This window comes from Schistocerca americana, chromosome 2, assembly GCF_021461395.2.
Source record: "Schistocerca americana isolate TAMUIC-IGC-003095 chromosome 2, iqSchAmer2.1, whole genome shotgun sequence".
In the NCBI taxonomy this organism is placed as follows: domain Eukaryota; kingdom Metazoa; phylum Arthropoda; class Insecta; order Orthoptera; family Acrididae; genus Schistocerca; species Schistocerca americana.
Genome location: NC_060120.1, coordinates 791106765 through 791127528, shown reverse-complemented (window position 1 = coordinate 791127528; position 20764 = coordinate 791106765). Strand labels below are relative to the sequence as shown.

The 20764-nt window shown below is 37.6% G+C and overlaps 1 protein-coding gene across 1 annotated transcript in view; it reads left to right on the top strand.

Annotated features, from left to right (window-relative positions):
* The window catches only part of LOC124595259 (1-phosphatidylinositol 4,5-bisphosphate phosphodiesterase epsilon-1-like), a 453437-nt gene that overhangs the window by 293431 nt on the left and 139242 nt on the right, over positions 1 to 20764 (top strand). The window contains exons 8-9 of the mRNA XM_047133927.1: positions 3661 to 3839; positions 5723 to 5894. Of these exons, the coding sequence (XP_046989883.1) occupies positions 3661 to 3839; positions 5723 to 5894 (351 nt within the window). The remainder of the gene's footprint in view (positions 1 to 3660; positions 3840 to 5722; positions 5895 to 20764) is intronic.

The following is a 20764-nucleotide window of genomic DNA, read 5'->3' as shown; positions in this document are numbered from 1 at the left end:
ATATTTGCTGACAGAGACTTCATGAACTTCATTGGAAACAGTTGACATTAGCTTAAACCATGTGTATGCAGCTGTAGCTGTCATGTAGTATGCATTGTGTTTATTTTGGAGATGTACCGAATCTGACATTATATTCAAGTCACGCTCTCTTTAAAAACTGAGGTTACTTTTGCAAAATAAATTAATAGGAGCCATCTAGAATATGTGATGCACAAGAGTTATATGTTGGTAATGGGTACCAAGGTTCAATTGCACTAATTGTTCAAGATGCAGTACCTCAGTTGTTGGATACTTCACAACTGAATAGCCCAGTGGTGTGATAAACACATTATTGAGACTTTAACTCTAAGCAATTACAAGCTATCCAACAGCTAAAGAGAAAGGAAATATCATCTGCCCCAGTTGCTCCAAACAGTAGCAATACATTATGTATTTGAAGAGAGAGATATTTCTCCTATACCATGAAATTATAAAACAACGAATAATATCATCAATACTAAAACACTTAGATCTATCTGCCATGCTTTTATTAATAAAAACAACTATAATTATTGAAAAAATTACAGCTCTGCTGCATAATTTGTAATAACAATCTATATTGTCTTGATGCATGCATTCTAGAGACTTGTCAGTAATGTTATAAGAGAAAAAATCTATAAACTGTCTTCATAGAATGCATGAGTTTAGTTACACAGTGTAGACAGAGTTTTAATGTACCTCTCTTGACAGTGTTCAATTATTCTCTCTCTGAATATGTTTTCACTGTAGCATTACAATGTTGTGTTATAAAATATACTAGTGAAATAATTGCATCTATCTGCCTGTTCATCAAGAGTTTTGCATGATGTTTTGCACTATTTTGATAAATCAACACTATATTAAGGAAGGGATGGCATAAACTGCATGTCGGTGCTGCGCTATGCATAGTATGAGTCTTGTTACAGTTCTGCAAATTTGGTTGCACATGCTCTGTAAGTACTGTATATATTATGTATTTTGTTAGCATTCAGCATAAATGCACATTATCACTTACATTTACTTACATCAAATGTTTGTGTTGACATTAAAAGTGATCAGAATAAACTTTCATATTGATTGTAAAAGTGGTGTGTTCTTACAAGCACCACATGATAGTACTGTGAACCACACTAATCATAGGCATCATTCTTTTAGTGTAAATCCACCTGAATAATGTATGTACAAGATGTTCATCATTTTTCAAGCACTCATACCAGTGCTAGATTCTTATTACATAACTCTTTTGAGTGTGTCTTTTCTCTCAGTTTTATAATGTAGTGTGTCATATCAGAAAATTTTAACATGTTACATATATAGGAAAATTTTACTTAAAAATTTATGTAAACTGCTGAATTACTTCTAGAAACATTTATATATAAGGTAATTCTTAGATAACTAAGCAATGTACATAGAATCACAAATTTGTTAAAAAGTATTGTACATTAGAAGCAAATCTTCTTTCAGCATTAAGTGTATTGGTTTTTGAGTGTTGTACACACATACAACATTAAATTAAAATATTCTTAAACTTACTTCCTATGATATAATGTTGTGTATATGCACTGAATTAAATAACGTTACATGTTAAGCTGTATACAGTGTCAAACTTACAAATTATTCTGTACATTTGCTTACCAGATAGACTGACTAGTTACAAAAAATATTAATCACAAGAAAATTTTATCAGAAGTGCCTTCCATGGTTTTAGCTTAATTTCTAGCGCAAGACTATTTTCAAAATGAATTATGTGTGATATTTTACTTACAGAGTAGGGTTAACAAAGTTTTAACAAAAATTATATCACATTTCTTGAAACACAGCTGTGGTTTTATTGTAAAACAATTCTGTGAAGAGATTATAATCTGTGATAAGGAATGCTACATTGTTACAACTGTACTGAAAATTTTCGGTAAAATAGTGAATAAAATCATACATGAAAAATTTTGGCTTTCATTTTTCTCTTTATAACCACCTCCTCTATAAATTTTTGTGATGCCCTTACATTTCCTGATATAAAAAGGACAAACTTATTTATAGATTACCAGAAAATGTAGAATTTTCTAAATTATATATTTGGAAGTAAACAAATTTAGCTATCATTTTATATAAGCTGCATCATTACTAGCTCCTGTGGGAGAAAAAATACGTTAATTCAGAAATATTTAACTTTGTATCCAACCTACAAAATGTTCTGTGCCCTGACTTTTGACCAAGAGATGACAATCCTGAAGTAACTGTGACTGAAACAATTGTGTGCTTTAATGACATCCGAGCAGTCATATGTTTATATACATTTCTAAAATTTAATAACTGAAGCAAAACTAACATGAGAAGCTCTTAAAATGTATATGACATCTAAAATTGATAAGATTCCATTAATTTGTATATTTTTCTCTAGTCTATATTGCGGCACTATTTTAACACACACACAGATCCAAAATATATTAATTTAAGCGGAAGACTATGTTTACAGAAAAAATTAGCAATATCTAAAAACTCTAGAAAATTTTTAACAATGGTTGTTCTCTTTAGAGTTTCTTTTGCATAGCTGCTAAATGCATAACAACCCAAATTAATGTAAACCAATCATCATTTAGTTCACAACAATCAGAAAACAAAGTTCTATTCTGGTTCAAGATACAGTAAGAACATGCTTTATAAAAAGTAGAGGCAGCACACTACATATAATGGCTCAGTACATAAAAAGGTGAGAAACGAATTGCTATTACCATATCTGTCATAAAACAACAATGACAGACAATCTAGTGAAGTTAAAAAACTGAAAAATGCTCCTTCTAAATCAGACTGTAGACTTGCTTCAGCTTAAGATTGTGAGGATAGTTAAATCTACTTAAGTCAGTGGTGAGATTATTTTTTGATACATTATTTGTATTCTGACTGAACACTTCTAGTAAATTGCTGTTCCTTATACTTGTAAGTCATTCTCATATAACTCTTTTTCATATTTATGTATTGAATAAAGTTGAAAAGTTCTGTACCTATGTTATGTAACACAGAGAATCACTTCCAGAATTGAAATTGCATTAATATGTAAAATTATTTGATTTTGTTGTTTATTAACTGAATTAATCATGGAAGGCACTTTGTGAGACAGATTTCACTCAGATTTTAATTATTCTTCATGCTAATCCTCAATTAATTACTGAATTAATTAAACTATTCAATAAGTGACACATAATTTGATAAAGAATTAAGATTTGTATAAAAAAGGCATAGAGGAAATCTGACAATATCTTCAGAATCACCTTTGTAATCTCAAACTAACACTCAAATCACAACTTCTTTCTTTTTTGTATGATTTTGTATTTTAGCTACAGATGCAATTTTTCTTACTGCACTTCTTAATACACTTATTTTGCAAATAACTATGAAGTAATGAAGAAACATGGATGAATCCACGTGAAAAATTTCTTTTGTGGCACAAGTCATGGAAGAGAGGGAGCAGTGCTGTTACTCACTGTGAAAATGAAAATATAAATATTTTATAAATAATACGGGGAAGTTGATAAATATAACACTTCTGAAACCTTTTTATCAATGCAGAATACACATGTACAAACAAAAATTGGCCATCATTTTAATGCACATAGATTTAAAGGTTATGTTCTGTTATCTCTGCAGTTCATCTCTGACTACAATGGAGAAGACCACTACTTTACGCGAATCGGTCCAGGAGGTCTCATCAACTTGGACAAAATCTACCGCACACAGGCAGTTATGGATCGAATTGCCTCATTCCATCAACATTACCATGCTCGCAACCGTGAATCAGTGCCGAACTTGCTCAGGGACCACCTCAGGTGAAACATCCTCTTATGACTCTAATGAACATTGTATGAGGGGCAGTGAAATGAAAAACAAATACCTGCCACGATGGGACCACGAATTGCTTCCATTCAAAAGCTATCACCCCATCTATTAAGATACTTATCCCACTGGGAAATGAGATGATCGAAACCTGTTTTGTAGAAAATGGTTGGCCACTGGCAGATCCTAAACCACACCCACTGTTGCACTTCCCCATCTGGCTAAAACCGATGTTCATGCCTGTCTTTCTTCTGGTCGCCAAAGATATGAAACTCACATGGTGAAAGAGGATGTTGCAGTGTTTCCCAACCAAATCGCTGAAGTGTAGCCTTTGCCCAAGTGGCAGTTTGGGGCAGGTGTTATTGTGCAACAGTATAATTCCGTCCAAAAACGTTCCTGGGCACTTTATGGAGTGTTGCAGTTTCTGTAAAGTGTTTTCATAGCACTACACATTGCTTGTGGTTCCACGCTCAAGGAGGGACTCAACGAGCAGACAACCCCTGCAGTCAAAGCAGAAGGTCATCATGACCTTACATGGCCCCAGCATTTTAAGCCAAAGAGCGAATGGCAAAGCCTGCAGTGAAAACATGCCACATCTCCCCTGCAAAGGAAATCCAAAGCTGTACACACAAGTGCCGGTAATGTCATGATGACCTTCTTCTTCGACATAGGGGCCATCTGCTCATCGAGTTCCTTGTGTATGGAGCCACAATCAATGCACAGCGCTGTGAAGACGCTTTGTAGAAACTGTGATGTGCCATAAAGTCGAAACACCCAGGAATACGTCAGACAGAATCATCATGTTGCATGATAATGCCCGCCCCTGCACTGTAAATTGGATCTACGCTACACTTCAGCGATTTCGATGCCGAACACTACAACATCCTCTGTACAGCCTAGATCATTCACTACGTTATTACATCTTTGGCGACCTGAAGTAAGACGTGTGTGGACGTCAGTTTCAGTCTGATGAGAAAGTGCAAGAGTGTATACAGTTGTGTATCCATCAGCGGCTGACAGCGTTCTATGAAACAGGAATTGATCATATCGTCTCCCAGGAGGATAATAGTCTTAACCCTTGTGGCGATTACGTTTGAATGGAACCATTCCACAGTCCCACTGTAGTGGGTGTTTGGTTTTCATTGTAATACCCCTTACAACTAAAGTTGTGCTTCCATAAAATTCTCAAGAAAATAAAATAAATGTATCTGCAAAAAACTTCAATTGTCTTTGAGTAAAACATTCATAGACTATGCAACATGGAAGGTAACAGCACCTGTTTTGAAATGTATCTCTCTACATTAGCAGAAGTGGGATAAATAAGTACAGGTATTCTAAATGTAGCTCATTGCTCGTCTGACACAGGCTACCAAGAGAAGAATGAGCTGATTTTATGGTAGGAACATTGACTCAAAACTGTGCAAAAGAGTTGATATGCACTTCAGTATTCTAACGAAAGTTAGAACGCATATTATGTTCAAGGTGACTTTAACATTTACCAGATTAAGTTACATCAGAAGTATCTCATTACAAATATTGAATCATATTAATTCAGCTGGCATTGATATGTACATCAAATCATTGCTGGGAGGTATATGATACGAAAAGGTTTGTTTTCACGAACTTCTGAGATGTGAAGAAGTTTCACCCAAGATAGATAAAACTTGTACTATATGTTTAAAACTCTGGTGATAATATAGACATGAACAGTGGCAATAGCGATTATGATTTGAAACTAAATTCACAAACTGATTTGGGTCAATAATTGGCATTTACTATTAGAAAGTACTTTGAGAATTCGTATTATTATTGTAATCTAAAATTGTTTCACCTGGACCAACATTTCAAACTACTAAGAACATGTTTCTTCTTACAGCATTCATACATCCAGTATTGAACGCTCTTATTTATTGGATGAATCTGAGGACCATGATTATGATCTTGATCTCGACACATACCAGCCAGTCCAGCCTTTAAGCAATGACCATGGCGTCAGCTTCTTTCCCATATCTGCTCCACACAGCAGAATTGATCACCACGTTTTACAGGCAAGTGTTTAGGTTGGAACATTTTCATTGTAGTTCTACACAGCATTAGCATATTTTATCCGTCATTAACCCTGGTATTATTATTTAACATATTCAGGTATCTCAATGGAGAGACTAATATATTATTATGTGACAAGTCACAAGTTCCACTGCCATAAGAAAAATAAGAAATTAGATAACTGTTATGTAGTATAAATTAATCAAAATAATTTCTGTGTATTACATGACTGTAGATCCTGGTAAATGGTTCTTCCAATACATTTGCTTCCTGCAATGAAATATTGTATGTATCACACAGTTATCTCATGACTTTTACCAGTAACACAAAAAAACAAAAACTGTAAAAATATTTTCCAGACAAAATTAATGGTAATCCAAAACACATTTTCATAGTGATGTATCACACATGTTATTTCCATTTCCTAATTACAACAAAGCATCATTGACTACAAAAGCTATATTAATCTGATAAATTCAGTAATTTGACATCTGCCATATAATTATAATGTACATTAAAACATAGTTGCTCATATTGCAGTAGCTTTAAGAACATCATAGAAATGTGAAAGAACTGTAAACTCTCAGAATCATGGAATCCTCCATGATTAAGAGAAAAAGCTAATGAGCTAGAAAACGTCCCATGGGTTTCTTAGATTATAAAGACATACAGAGTAACTACAATCTACAGTTATTAGCAACCTACCAATGCAGTACATTGTTCTGTTTTCTCCTGTTTCTTCATATCTCACCATAAGAGAGCTCTTGCCTCAGAAAACTTGATGTTTTGTCCAATTTTGCGTAATTTTGGTGCCCATCGGCTCTTTATCTGTCAACAATCAAGACTGTGTTTACCTACAAAAAATCACCATTTATGAAGTACAGAAACATAATCATTTACCAAGCTCTCTCGCAGCTCATAAGAAAAATCTGTGAACTCACACTAGCTAGTACAGATAATAAATTTGGTGGATCATGATTTGCCATCGCCAACCAGCCTCTGTTAACAGACAACTCTGATACTGTCTACCCAGACCACTGACAGGCACCTGGACATTCGAGATCCCTACATGCATTCTTCTCTTGCCTCTTGCCTTCTGTTTGTTGTGGATTATCACAATCTATAACCAGTTTGCTTTCTGAGATGAAACCAGGACCCTTGTAGACATACACAACTCTCATATATGAGTCTTAAGGCTTTATAAGGAGTCGTTCAACCCTTTGTTGCCATGACACCATGAACAACATGCATTAAGTGTTATGCTGGTCTTAGCTCCAATAGGGTGGTTTACTTATGGATACCCTAACCTTTGATATGACATTTAGTAACACAAGGTTTGGTTGAAGGGCAATATTGCATGCAGAACACCTTGGTACCAAAAATGTTACTTTTTACAGTAGGTTTACAACATAATCATTTATCAGCATTATGTTTATGTATACATACAAAGCAAAACTGTAATACAGGTGGTTTCACAGTGTTATCACATTTCTGTGGTCAGCTAGATCCACCAAACTTACCTCAATACAATCTGTGAAGAAACATACAGTGACCTTGAGCATCCAGAGATGCATGCACATGCACCAGATATGACAAACAAGCCACAGACATCACAGAAATTGTACACATGGCTGCATTCTGTGCGACTGAGATGACATAACATGTACTAGCCAATATTTGACAGTAAACCACAGTGTAGCGAAATATAAATTATCAGGATAATTGTTTGTGGCTAGACCTTGGGCCCTCAACACACGCAGTCATTGGGCAGTTTACATCACTGGATCAATGATGAAACATGAATACCTCAACTTGGGACAAACTGTAGCCTTAAGAGTCATTGGACATGGGGAGCAGCATATCGATGACTATAGTGAAAAAATAGGCCTCATCGCATGAAACCACTCACCAATTCACTGCTGATTTACAGCAGATATGCCACTCAAGACCACATAATAACTAATATTCAACACATGATCGCTGCACTTCATAAGGGACAGGAGTTGCCAGAGTTACACAGATGCTATCACTGGACACTCAAAGAATGGAGGACGCTGCTTGGGCTGTTAAGTCATTGTTCATGTTAGTACTCACAGATTTCCTGCACCATCCTGTTAATTAATCTAATATCAGTGCCTAAAATGTCATTTTCTATATTTTAGTGTAGAGTTGTGAGCATTGCATGTCAATATTTTAATGTATAACTTTTTTTTGTATTCTACCATCCCAGTACGTGCTATGTCAATTGTTACAAGTAATTTACACTTTCACATAATCATAAAGTGACATTTAAATGGTAACAATATACTTTGCAGAGATTTCTCTACGTATTTTTCACTATGGCAATGTCTTGCTGTATTTCAAATATGTTAGTTTCAACTGTGTTGGCATCTCATTATACTATGATATTTTTTCGCCTATCTGATGTGTCAATTGATACAAGAAATTTGTGCTTTTATGTGAGTTTGTGTTAACAATAACAGGTCACAATTTGTTATAATAGGTCGCAATGTAATATATCATAGAACTTTCTTAATTTACTATGTTAATGTCTGCTATCTTAATGTCTTACTACCTCTGTTAGGTATTACTATGTTTTTGTCTCATTATTTTACCTGTGTTTTCATTATACTTGTGCCTTACTATGTTGGTTCCTACTTTTATACTGCCCCACAAAGCTATTTTTGATTCCACTGTGCCACTGTCTTATTAATCTATGTTAGTTTTCGTTATGCCAGTGTCTTACTAAGCAACACCAAGTTTCACTCTAATAGTGTTTTGCAATAATATGTTCGTTTTCTATATGCTAGTGAATTACTGTACTGTGTAAGCTTGCACTACACTAGTGTCTTATAGTACTACATTATTTTTCGCTATACAACTTCCCAATTGCATTATATTAGTTTTCACTATTGTAGTCTTACTTCACTATATTAGCCATTACTATGCTGCTGTTTCACTATACTATGTTAGTTTTCACTACACTGTTATGTTGGTGTGCAACTTTTTTCGATTATGCTAGTGCCTTATTATCTGATTTTCATTTTTGCAGTGCAAGTGTCTTACAATCCTATGTTGCTTTTGTCTATGCTTCTGTCTTTCTACTCTATGGGTTTTCACAGTGCAAGAGTCTCACTAAGCCGTAACAGTTTTTACATGCTAATGTCTTATTGCACTATGTAAGCTTTAACTGTACTGTCATATTATGATGTCTAAGTTTACATTATGTTAATGTTTGATACAATATCTTATTATGTTACTTTAGTATTCACTATACAGTGTCTTACTAAGTTATGTTTAATTTCACAATTCTGGCTTCACTCAGTGCTCTGTTAGTTTTCTGTATAATAGTACCTTATTGTGTTGTATCACTTTTCTCTATGCTAGTGTCTTATTCTGTGTTATCACTTACAACACTATGTTAATTTCTTGCTACACTATGTTAAGTTTCACTATGCTAGTAGCTTAAAATTTAGGTATGTTTTTATGATTACAGCTCCTTTCTGTGCTATTCCAGTTTTCACTACCCTGCTGTCTCACTACTCTACATTACTTTTTATAATACCAGTGGCTTAATATTCCATGATAGTTTTTACTATGCTAGTGTCTCACTGTATTGTATTAGATTTTCCTGTGATATTTTCTTACTGTGCTATGTTAATTTCTGCTGTGCTACTGTCTTTATACACTATGTTAGCTTTTACTTCCCAGATGCCTTATTAAGCTATGTTCTTTTTATGATGCTAATGTTTTCCTGTCCTTTCGCTGTTTTAGCACATTACTGTATATATTACTTCTCACTGTACTGTGTTACAGTAACTGTCTCTGTGATGCTGTACTATGTTACTTTCCACTAAGCTACTATCTTACTGTGTCACGTTCATTTTCATTATGGTAGTGTCTTACTCTGATATGATAGCTTTTAGTGTACTAACATCTTAATACAATATGCTATTTTACATACCTTAAATTCTTACTGCACCATGGCATGTTCCTCTTTGGTACTGTCATAATATGCTATATTAGGTCCTGTGTCTTGCAGCACTGTGCTACTTTTCATTAAACTGGTTGCTTCTGCACTATGCCAGTATTCACTATACTGTTATCTTACTGTGCTATGTTAGCTTTCATAATTTTAGTATCTTGTGACACTACATTGGTTTTCACTATGCTACTGTTTGATTACTCTGTCAGTTTTGTTCGTGCTGTACTACACTATGTATCTTATTACATTGTATTAGTGTTATATTGCACTTGTTTGTTTTCAGTGTTTAGTGTCTTACTTCATAATTTTTCCTTTTACTGTGTTTACTGTTCTTACTGTGTTATGTTGGTTCTAGTGTGGTAGTGTCTTAATGTGATACATTGATTTTCACAATGCTAATGTCTTCACACTTGTGTTACATTTTAATATCCTAGTGTTCTCCTACGAAATGTTGATTTTCATAATGCTACTGTCTTACTGTGCTGAGACAGTTTGCACAATGTTCATATGTTACTGTTGTGTCACATTAGTTTCCAAAGAGCTGTCCACATTCTTATTTTTCTTTTTGTTAGCAATGAATGGTCATGACCTATTATGTAAAACACTCTCGACTACTGCTTACACACTTTTAATGTGGCTGTCTAGTTATTATAACCAGTATCAATTAGCCTAGATTGATCTTTTTCTTTTTTTCACTTTGCCCTTACATTCATCTTGGTTGTAGACTGATATTAGCAGGGAACATTTCTCATGCATTTCCAGTGAATTATATAACCATCTTCAGCTCTAAATGTGAAATCAAATGTCTTGCAGCATACTAACTAAGATATACAACAAATGGCATAATATGTTTAAATAATAAGCAAAACTATTTGAAGTGGCATTTCACAAGGAAATACAACAATAAGTTAACACAAACATTAATTAATATGGTAAGATCATTTCTTAGCATAAACTCATGGCTATTCGAACTTTGGATTGCCATGGATAAACTTTATATTTGTTGCACAAGAACATGTGGCTAACTCATCAATACAGTCATAGACTGGCGTTCCCTGAAATCAATTCTGTGCTCATGATGACACCTCATTTTGCCAAAATGAATTTGTCGCTCTTCTCGATTTATTACAGACGATACTAAGACTTATATGTAACTGTTGTATCCATAAGCGGGTAATGTCCTCTTCTAGTGACCTAAGACATGTTCCTCCTTTCTCTCACTATAGTATGCCCAACCATAACATTTTGTTTGTGGAAGTTTCAGTCAGAGACATAACCCATTCTATTTTTTTCCTTTTACTGCAACAACCTTCTCACTGTCATTTTTTCCAAAATTATGTTGTTTTACTGCTCTTTCTCCACTTTATAACATCCCCTGTTACTTTTGTAATGAAGTAGTTTTTTGTTTTGCTCTAGTTTCTCGATTCGATAGCGTTCAACACACACATCGAGTCAGCCAAGAACTTTCTCTTTTCATTATTACAGGAATTGTTCTAACAAGTATCTGTGCCTCCTTTATAGTAATGCTTACACTCACAAATACGAAAGTTCTCGAGAAATCTGGAACAATTTGCTCAGTAAGATAAATTGACACCAAATGACATGTCGTACATGACTGTCAGCTCCCGTTTTTAATACGTTTGTGTAATTCGGAAACCATCTGCCACATATTAAGAAGTGCTTCAGAAAGTTTAAATGTAACAGAGGTAACTTGATGTTCCTCTGATTTCATTAGACGGATCGCTACTCGAAATGTTGGTACAGAATAACATTGTAATATTCTATAACAGAGCTTAAAAGCATTATTGAATTTTCCACGCCACACAACGGTAACATGACGATAGTAGTTGTATGGTAATTCTTCTGCGCCTTAATAGCTACAACTGCCTGTACTTTTAGATTAGCTAGGTAGTCCATAGTTTATAAGTGGGAAAGGAAACATTTATTAGATGGCCACCGCCTTCATAGGATCAAATTTCTTTTTTGCAATGCCTATATTAACAATGTTGTCCTAATCGTCTTGATATTGAAGCTCTTTTGTCTGTGTTTGGTTTATCAATAACACATGTTTTTGAGTGGGGTCCGCCTCTTTGGAACAAAAAACAAAATTGTGCTTTGCTAAAGGCGGACACCACTCAAAAACATATGTTAATGTTGTCCTAGTTTTACCCTTCATTTCTCCATGATATATTATAATACGTCTACATAGAAATACATCAAACTTTCCTAGGCAGGCCTCGCTGATGTAGTAGCAAAAAATGCTGCTGTACTCTAATCCAGAGGGGATGTTTCTCTGTGTATAACAAGCAAGGAATGTGCTTCCAGCCATACTGTTGATGAAGATAGGGTAACAGTAACTCTCGTTCCTCAGTCTAAGTTAATCGACTATGCTCTTGTTTTTAGCCTAATTCTGATTGGACCAAAGTTATACATGACTCTGCATTTCATAATTACTATCCACAGAAGATGTTACAACACATTTCTGCCCCATGGCTTGCATGGTCATCTGCAACAGTGTAACAACCCTCTAGAAATGGCTTCCCAATAGATAATGGAGATTGGTTTATATTCATTTAGACAGTGTACTGAACCATAGCTTTTCACATTACATCATCAGTTCTGACAAAAACTGAGTACTCATATACCATATACATATTCTGACATTTAATTACGTGCAGCTTTACAAAATGAATCAATTTATTTTGTGCAAACAGAATCCCACTAGAGGTACTTTTTTAGTACAAAACTTAACGTAATATATTTCTGAAACAATTAAACCAGAAAAATTCCTATTACGATTTAAATTACATTATCATTTTAATACCAACATTTCCACAGATTTCTGTTTATGTGATTAACTTTAAACATCAGTTCTTTTCGAAGTATGAATCATATATAGAACAATAATAATTTGATTACCAACAGCGTGCTTTTATAAGTGTAATGAAATTGTATAAAACACTCTTCTGGAGGCTTATAGGGAGAGGGTAGAGGCTGCGACCCACTGATGTAGTCGAGCTTCGACATACTTGTTGGGGATGGAGGGGGGCACGTGAAATAAGTTCTATTTTTAAAAAGATCAAGGTACCAATTAATGATGCAGGATCGGTTTCAGACCAGGTGGAATGTTTAGCACACTTAAATCTGAGGGAAATTTTATATACATACTTATCAGGCTGGCAACATAATAGTTCCCGAGAATTTATTGCACGGCACAACACAACAATTTTAGTAGTAAATGACCTGTTTCTGTCGACATCGGCCATCTTCAGGTGAAGCCGGTGACGGCGGAAAACGGTAATTTAATACTGAAATTGTTGTGATTGTGTAGGGAAATACGTTATTTTCAGAACAAGCAATCAGTTGAGTCTCGGTTATGAATAAAATGTCGTCTTTTCCAACAAGTGATAGGAGGTCTGCCATTGGATCAAGGTGAACTTCAGTGCACGTGGGTTCGAATCACGCGCACTGCAATATTTCTATACTCCTGAGCAGGAGAATGGAAACTGCTGAGAAGCTTCTACACTGCGATTTTCAATTAAATACAATTGTGAAGGAAGAACGAAAGCTTACAGAATGAATTTTACTGTGCAGCAGAATGTGCACTGATTTGAAACTTCCTGGCTTGAATCTGTGTGGCAGACTGCGACTCGAACGTGGGGCCTTCTCCTTTAGCGAGCAACTGCTCTACGGACCGAAATGTCCAAACACGACTGACGGCCCGCCCCAGTGCGAGATGCTGGCGGAGGCAAAGTCGGTGAGGGAGGGTTGAAACGTCCCCTTTGAACAATTGTACAGGACTGTGCTTAACCTGACACACAATATTTTTAGCGCAACGCAATCTGACTTTCAGAAATCCCTACAAAAGAATGGCCCTGACTTACATTAACCTATGCATTTCACAAATAGCTTACCTCACAAAAATCTTGGTTACTCGAACTACTGCAATACAGCTAGCGCCACTACTGCCAGCTAAATAAAAGATTCAAACTACTGAAGGCACTAACTACTGATAAGCACAGTTAGCAAAAGAAAGATTTTGATAGAGAACAAACAATGTATTTACCTTAATATTGTTCAAAGTCATATTATATATATCAGTTCATGACATCCAGTCTTACAAATTTACTCTTTCTTAATGAGACACGTGCAGATCGTCCGCTCTCAAGATTCCGCCGTCTCTCTCCCCACATCCACCACTGCTGGCGGCTCACCTCCAACTGCGCAACGCTATGCGCTGTTCACATCCTGCTGCCGCTGCCCAACACTACAATGGCAGACAACAATGCAAACTAGCCACAGACTGCACACAGCACAGCCAGTGATTTTCATACAGAGAGCGCTACGTGGCGGCGGCGTTACCAATATAAAAAACCTAAACAGCCTACTTACATAGCCACCATGCTCCCCACAAAAAATTTTACAAATTGTTTTGGGCAGTGGCCAATAATGATTTGATAAAATTTTTCATAATTACAATAACAAAGATATCAAATGCACACACTTATTGATACAATGTTGGTCAAAAGCTAAAATTTTCTCACAGTCTATAAAGACAGTCCTGATCATTCATCACAGTAAAATTGCAGCGTTTTTTTTTTCTCAAAGTCTGAGCAGTAAAAGAAAATGCACACAGAAGTAGTGGATTTCCATCCAGTCTTGAAGAAGTAGTGTTGTCCTTCCAACGGAGAGACAGTGCTGACTCTTGACATGCAGACAGGTAATGGGCCACAACAGAGCAAACCCACAGCAGAGTCAGTCGAAGTTTTGAAGAATATTGGTAGGTAGGTCATCACAGAGTAGACCCACTGTAGTCCTGGTAGAGAGTATGGTATTGGTGTGCCACCAGAGGTGCAGACCCACTGTATTCCTGGTAGAGATTGTGGTATTGGTGGGCCACCAGAGGTGCAGACCCACTGCAGTCCTTGTAGAAATAATGGTATTGATGGGTCATCAAAGATGCAGACACACTGTAGTCCTTGTAGAGATGGCCAGCAGCCATCTGTTGTGTCTATGCGGATGCACAATCACGATTGAAGAGTCTTGCGGATAATGTAGCAAGTCCATAACCACCACTTGTGCACTCACAAAGATTTTGGAATTGCGCAACGCTATGCGCTGTTCACATCCTGCTGCCGCTGCCCAACACTACAATGGCAGACAACAATGCAAACTAGCCACAGACTGCACACAGCACAGCCAGTGATTTTCATACAGAGAGCGCTACGTGGCGGCGGCGTTACCAATATAAAAAACCTAAACAGCCTACTTACATGGTCAAGGGTCGTGCTTGGACAGTTCATTCGGTAGAGCACTTGCCCGCTGAAGGCGAAGGCCCCACCTTCGAGTCGCGGTCCGGCACACACTTTGCCAGGAACTTTCAAGCTTCAGAGAACTAAAGTGCTTAACGTGTTGGGGAGGCGCGGTAGGTGTGCCGCTGCTAATAAAGTTCCACTCACCTCGCGGTGAATCTCTTCCCACACGCACGCCTCCAAGAAGTTACTGAAATGCAGTTCTCAGCCGGAAAATAGCTATAGAAAAAAATAGCTGTACGCATCGTAACCACAAATTGCACTAAAAACTGTTTTGTCATTGAAAGAAATGTTAAAAATATTTATGTGCGTAAAATTTCGCAGTATTACACTAAGCTTGCATACGCCAGTTACTACGAAGCCTTAATCCAAGCTGTGCAAAGTCTGAAAAGTCTACGCGCACATATCATTCATAACGATAGCCAGTTTATAGTAATTATTTGTTATCCTTCCCAGAAAGTTTACAAACAGATTGCTTCTTTTAGAATAGCTCGCTCAAATGCTGCTATAATCAGTCTCACGTAACGAAATGTTCACGTTCGCGAGTAAGCAACACTCCACGCGAAATTTAGTTATTTAAAATGCCACCAAAAGTTACGAGTTTCACACCGTCCATTTCATCGGATTCTCCTCCAAACTTTACGGCACTTTTTAAAGATTATGGTGCCACAATATCACAATATTAATAAATTTCATCGAAGCGGCTATTAATAAGTCTTATCACTATGAGATCCAAGCCCCGACTCAACTCATCTCTCTACACAAAAGAAGTTTTTAATTCCCAAACTACGCACGAATATGCTAATTTTTGATTGGCAGAGAAACATCACAGCCAGTCGAAAAGCTGCATCAAACCTGCTCAATTCCGCGCATAACACAGAACCAATCAAAATTTGTCACTGAATCAGAAAAGTAAATAACATTTTAAAAACCTACAAATATAAAATTAACTCCCTCTTAACAAAACTACTTTACCGAAATCTAATCTCTTTTCCCCAGTACTATAAACTGACGAAATAGTTTATAACAGATTCCCCAATACGAATTACTAACACACACGTCAGTCTCGAACTTTCACACGAGACCAGTACAAAAACTTCACATAAAACATTATTTTACATTCATTCCTTCATTCACTCTGATAACTGAGCACAATTATAATAGTAATTAATAAACAATTAGAAAATTAAACAAACAGAACTGCAAATAAAAATGACAGTATTTTTACTGCAGCTTTAACAGTGTCGGTCAGCTAGGGACCTCTGACAGATCACATAGAAACTACATTCTCTTGCGCATCTGATGCCACCTGTCATTCGCGTGACTCGTACTGGGCGTCTGTTTGCTGCTGTTACGATCTCAATATGCGCGATGTAAGGCGGTACGCCTCAGTGTGTGCCTATGAACTCTGACAAAACATATTTAATCCTCAGTGATGAGTGTGGGTTTTTTCGGTGATTTTTCTCTCACAGAATGTATTTTCCTTTCTCTCTCTCTCTCTCTCTCTCTCTCTCTCTCTCAGTTCCTCGAGGAAGTACTTTTTTTTTTTTTTTCCAGTGTGAGTTGGTATTCATTGCAATAGCCGGTGTGCACTGATAGAATTTTTCAGAAGGAATTCTGTCATACGTATAGAGCATTTATCTGTTATGGGTCGTTAATCGAACTCGATAAAGATCTCCTCGCACTGTCTAGAAAAAATATGCACAGTAAGCACCAAGTATCAAACACATAAACGCATGTTGATTAAGTTCGTAGGAATGTAAGCAGGTCACATTTTTTACCTTGTTCATAAATTATTTTATTTACAAAAACTGCACCACTAGGCCACCGCCATAGATCAAAAAAGACTTTTCACCCGTGTATTTGCTCCGTATCGAAATCATTATTTCTTCTACTCCTTTGTAGATTTTAGGTGAGAACCTTATGTGCAGACATAGCATTTTCATATTTCCTAACGATTCACCTGGTCCGAAATGGATACTCGATTTTTTCGAAACCAGAAGCATAGTGACCTAATCTCGAACGACCGCCTGCTGCTATACCAAAGCTCGTCGAAATCAGTGGATCACATGGTTTTGCCTCTCTATGTTATGTTCACGTGCTGAAGATACGTGGGACTGCCATTCTGCGTTCCTTGTAATTCCCTAGTTTTTAAGAAAGAAGTGTGCGCACCGTGACCCTTAACTCTTACCTCCCACTTCTCCTGGCACGGATTCTATTTTCAGTACATTTATTTATCCATGATAATGGTGATTGAGCTTTGTGACTGTAGATTTCCACACCACATTTTAAAACGTTTCATTCTCCCGTTGTCTGAACAGTTTGTAGTCCACGTTTCGTTTCTGTCCAAGGGTACATTGGATACAAATACCTAAAGAAAACACAATCTAACACTTAAATCTGTAATCAGTGTTCAGAAATTTCCCTACTTCAGGAATGTTTTTCTTGCTATTGCCAGTTTGCAATTTACATCCTCTCTACTTCAATGACGCTATTATTTAGTTGCGCAATTAGCAAAATTCATCTACTATATATGTCTCGTTTCCTAATTTGATTCCCTCATCATCACCTGATTTAATCAAGTACATTATATTACCATTACTTTACCTTCGTTGAAACGGATCTTACATCCTCTTGTCAATACCAGGACCGGCTTAAGGCCCAAGGGACACAATCCACCTCTTGCAGCGCGAAACTGAAGCGGTCGCCAGAGGCGTCACAACACTAAAATTTCTATACAGGATCACAATCAGCAGCGGCCGGAGAGGGGCGCCAAGTGAAAGATTTCTACACAGTGCGTACAACAGTTAGTACCACTGGCACTAGTGGACGTCTACGAACGTAAAGGGGGGAGGAGGGGGATAGCGTCAAATAATAAGTCGCTTGGGCAGAAAGATGTTCTCGGACCGGCCTTGCTCAAGACACTACCCATTCCATTCAGTTGGCCTTCCAGGTCCTTCGCCGTCTTTGACAAAATTGCATTGTCATCGGCAAAACTGAAATTTCTGGTCCCTGGGGTTTGATTAACTTTCCAAAATTCCCATCGGTTTCCTTTACTGCTCTCTTGATGTACAGCTTTAATAACATCAGGGACTGTCTATGACCCTGCGTAAACTGTCTCTTCAAAATTCTAACTTACCATGTTCCTGAGGGAGACTAGTTACAACAGATCACGTCCGATACTGAAAATAAAGCATGTGCCTAACTGTTCGTGACGTTTGTGTAAGTTTAGTAATAAATGACCAGAAGAATCTCCTGCAATAAAGAACGATGTCCATTTACAGTTTATTGATCTTTAAACAAGGAAACACGCCTAATTATGTCCTTATCATTCACAAATCAAAGTCCATTAACTCCAAACAAAGCACGGGTCTTTCACGCTAATTCTGTATGAGCCTGATCATAAATCCCGTAACCTTACATCTAAATTATTCCACGTGCCGGTGGACACTCTAACAAAAGATACTCACATGAATCGCCGATGTCGGCAACTGGCCCCGTAAAGTCAGTTCTGCTTAATCCTAAACCCTCTCGAACTCACGTCTTCTCACTAACCCTCATATATCAATTACATATACCCCTCGATAGTACTGCCAATAGTACGAGTAAATAGTATAGAGAACTACTAAACTATTGACGTGTCCATTTCCCGCGAGTATTGTCCCCCTCCCCACACTCCCTCCCACCCCCGCCCCCCTCCCCCCACGCACCCACACACATGTTAACTCGACCGACTCAAAACCCCTACCGACTGAGCGCGATCGCTACTGGTAACAGTGTCTGCGTGGCACGACAATGCCCTGTCCCCCAGAAATGGCGCGCAAAGACAGAAAATACAGTATTGGGAGGCAAAACTCACCGGGCAGCGCACTCTGATAGGTACAGGGTGACACAAAAGCCTGCTAACATTTGAAAATGCACTACTTCACAGAATAATGTAGGTAGAGGTGTGAAATTTCACTCACGTCCCGGAAATAACATGGCGTTTTATTGAAACCAAAAACTAGAGCAAAAACTGGCCGACAGATAGCACTGGACAGCAACACGCCAGTCAATTCGCAAGAGAATCGTGTATAAAATGAGCTGTACTTCCAGAGGGAGTCAGTACACCACGTTCTGCCCACTCTACGGAGGAAGTCCGATGGCTGACCAACCATAATACCCAGTACACCAAACTCTTGCCCACACGACGGAGGGAGTCTGATGGGTGACCAATAGGTGACACCGGAATGCCAACTGTCAAGCTGAACCCACAGCAACACGTCAGCTGTAACAGAAGCACTACATGATGAGTCTACAAGCAATAGGTCACTTCGACAGAGGGCGGGCGACGACGACGACGAGGGAGTCAGATCGTCCCTAGCCTGGCTGATAAACACCTGCTGGAAGGTACGACTTAGATGCAGGATGGAACTCCACACCATGTTGCTATACGTGTGAAAAATCTCTTGCGTACATGGTTTAGTGTGGATCGCGAACTGCGCCGCCACGTACGATTTGCAGTAGGGTTTTGGAACATATGCTGTATTCGAACATTATGAAGTACCTCGAGGAAAACGATTTATTGACACATAGTCTGCACTGTTTCAGAAAATATCGTTCTTGTGAAACACAACTAGTTCTTTATTCTCATGAAGTAATGAGTGCTATCGACAGGGGATGTCAACTTGATTCCATATTTTTAGATTTCCAGAAAGCTTTCGACACCGTTCCTCACAAGCATCTTGTAACGATACTGTGTGCCTACTGAGTATCGCCTCAGCTTTTCGACTGGATTCGTGAGTACCTGTCAGAAAGGTCACAGTTCGTAGTAGTAGACGGAAAGTCGTCGAGTAAAAGAGAAGTAATATCCGGCGTTCCCCAAGGAAGTGTTACAGGCCCTTTATTGTTCCTGATCTATATTAACGGCATAGGAGACAATCTGAGTAGCCGTCTTAGATTTGTTTGCAGATGATGCCGTCATTTACTGTCTTGTTAAGTTATCAGATGATCAAAAAGACTTGCAAAATGATTTAGATAAGACATCTATATGGTGCGAAAAGTGGCAGTTGACCCTGAATAAGGAAAAATGTGAAGTTATTCATATGGGTACTAAAAGAAATCCGCTAAATTTCGATTACGCGATAAGTCACACAAATCTGAAGGCTGTAAATTCAACTAAATACTTAGGGATTACAATTACAAATAACTGAAATTGGAACGATCACATAGATAATACTGTGGGTAGAGCAAACCAAAGACCGCGATTCACTGGGAGAACACTTGGAAGGTGTAACAGGTCTACTAAAGAGACTGCCTACACCACGCTTGTCCGCCCTATTCTGGAGTACTGCTATGCGGTGTGGGATCCGCATCAGGTGGGACTGGCGGATGACATCGAAAAAGTACAAAGAAGGGCAGCTCATTTTGTTTTATCGCGAAGTAGGGGAGATAGTGTCACAGACATGATACATGAGTTGGAGTGGCAATCATTAAAACAAAGGCGCTTTTCGTTGCGACTTGATCTTCTCGTGAAATTTTAATCACCAGTTTTCTCCTCCGATTCCGAAAACATTCTGTTGGCACCCACCTACAT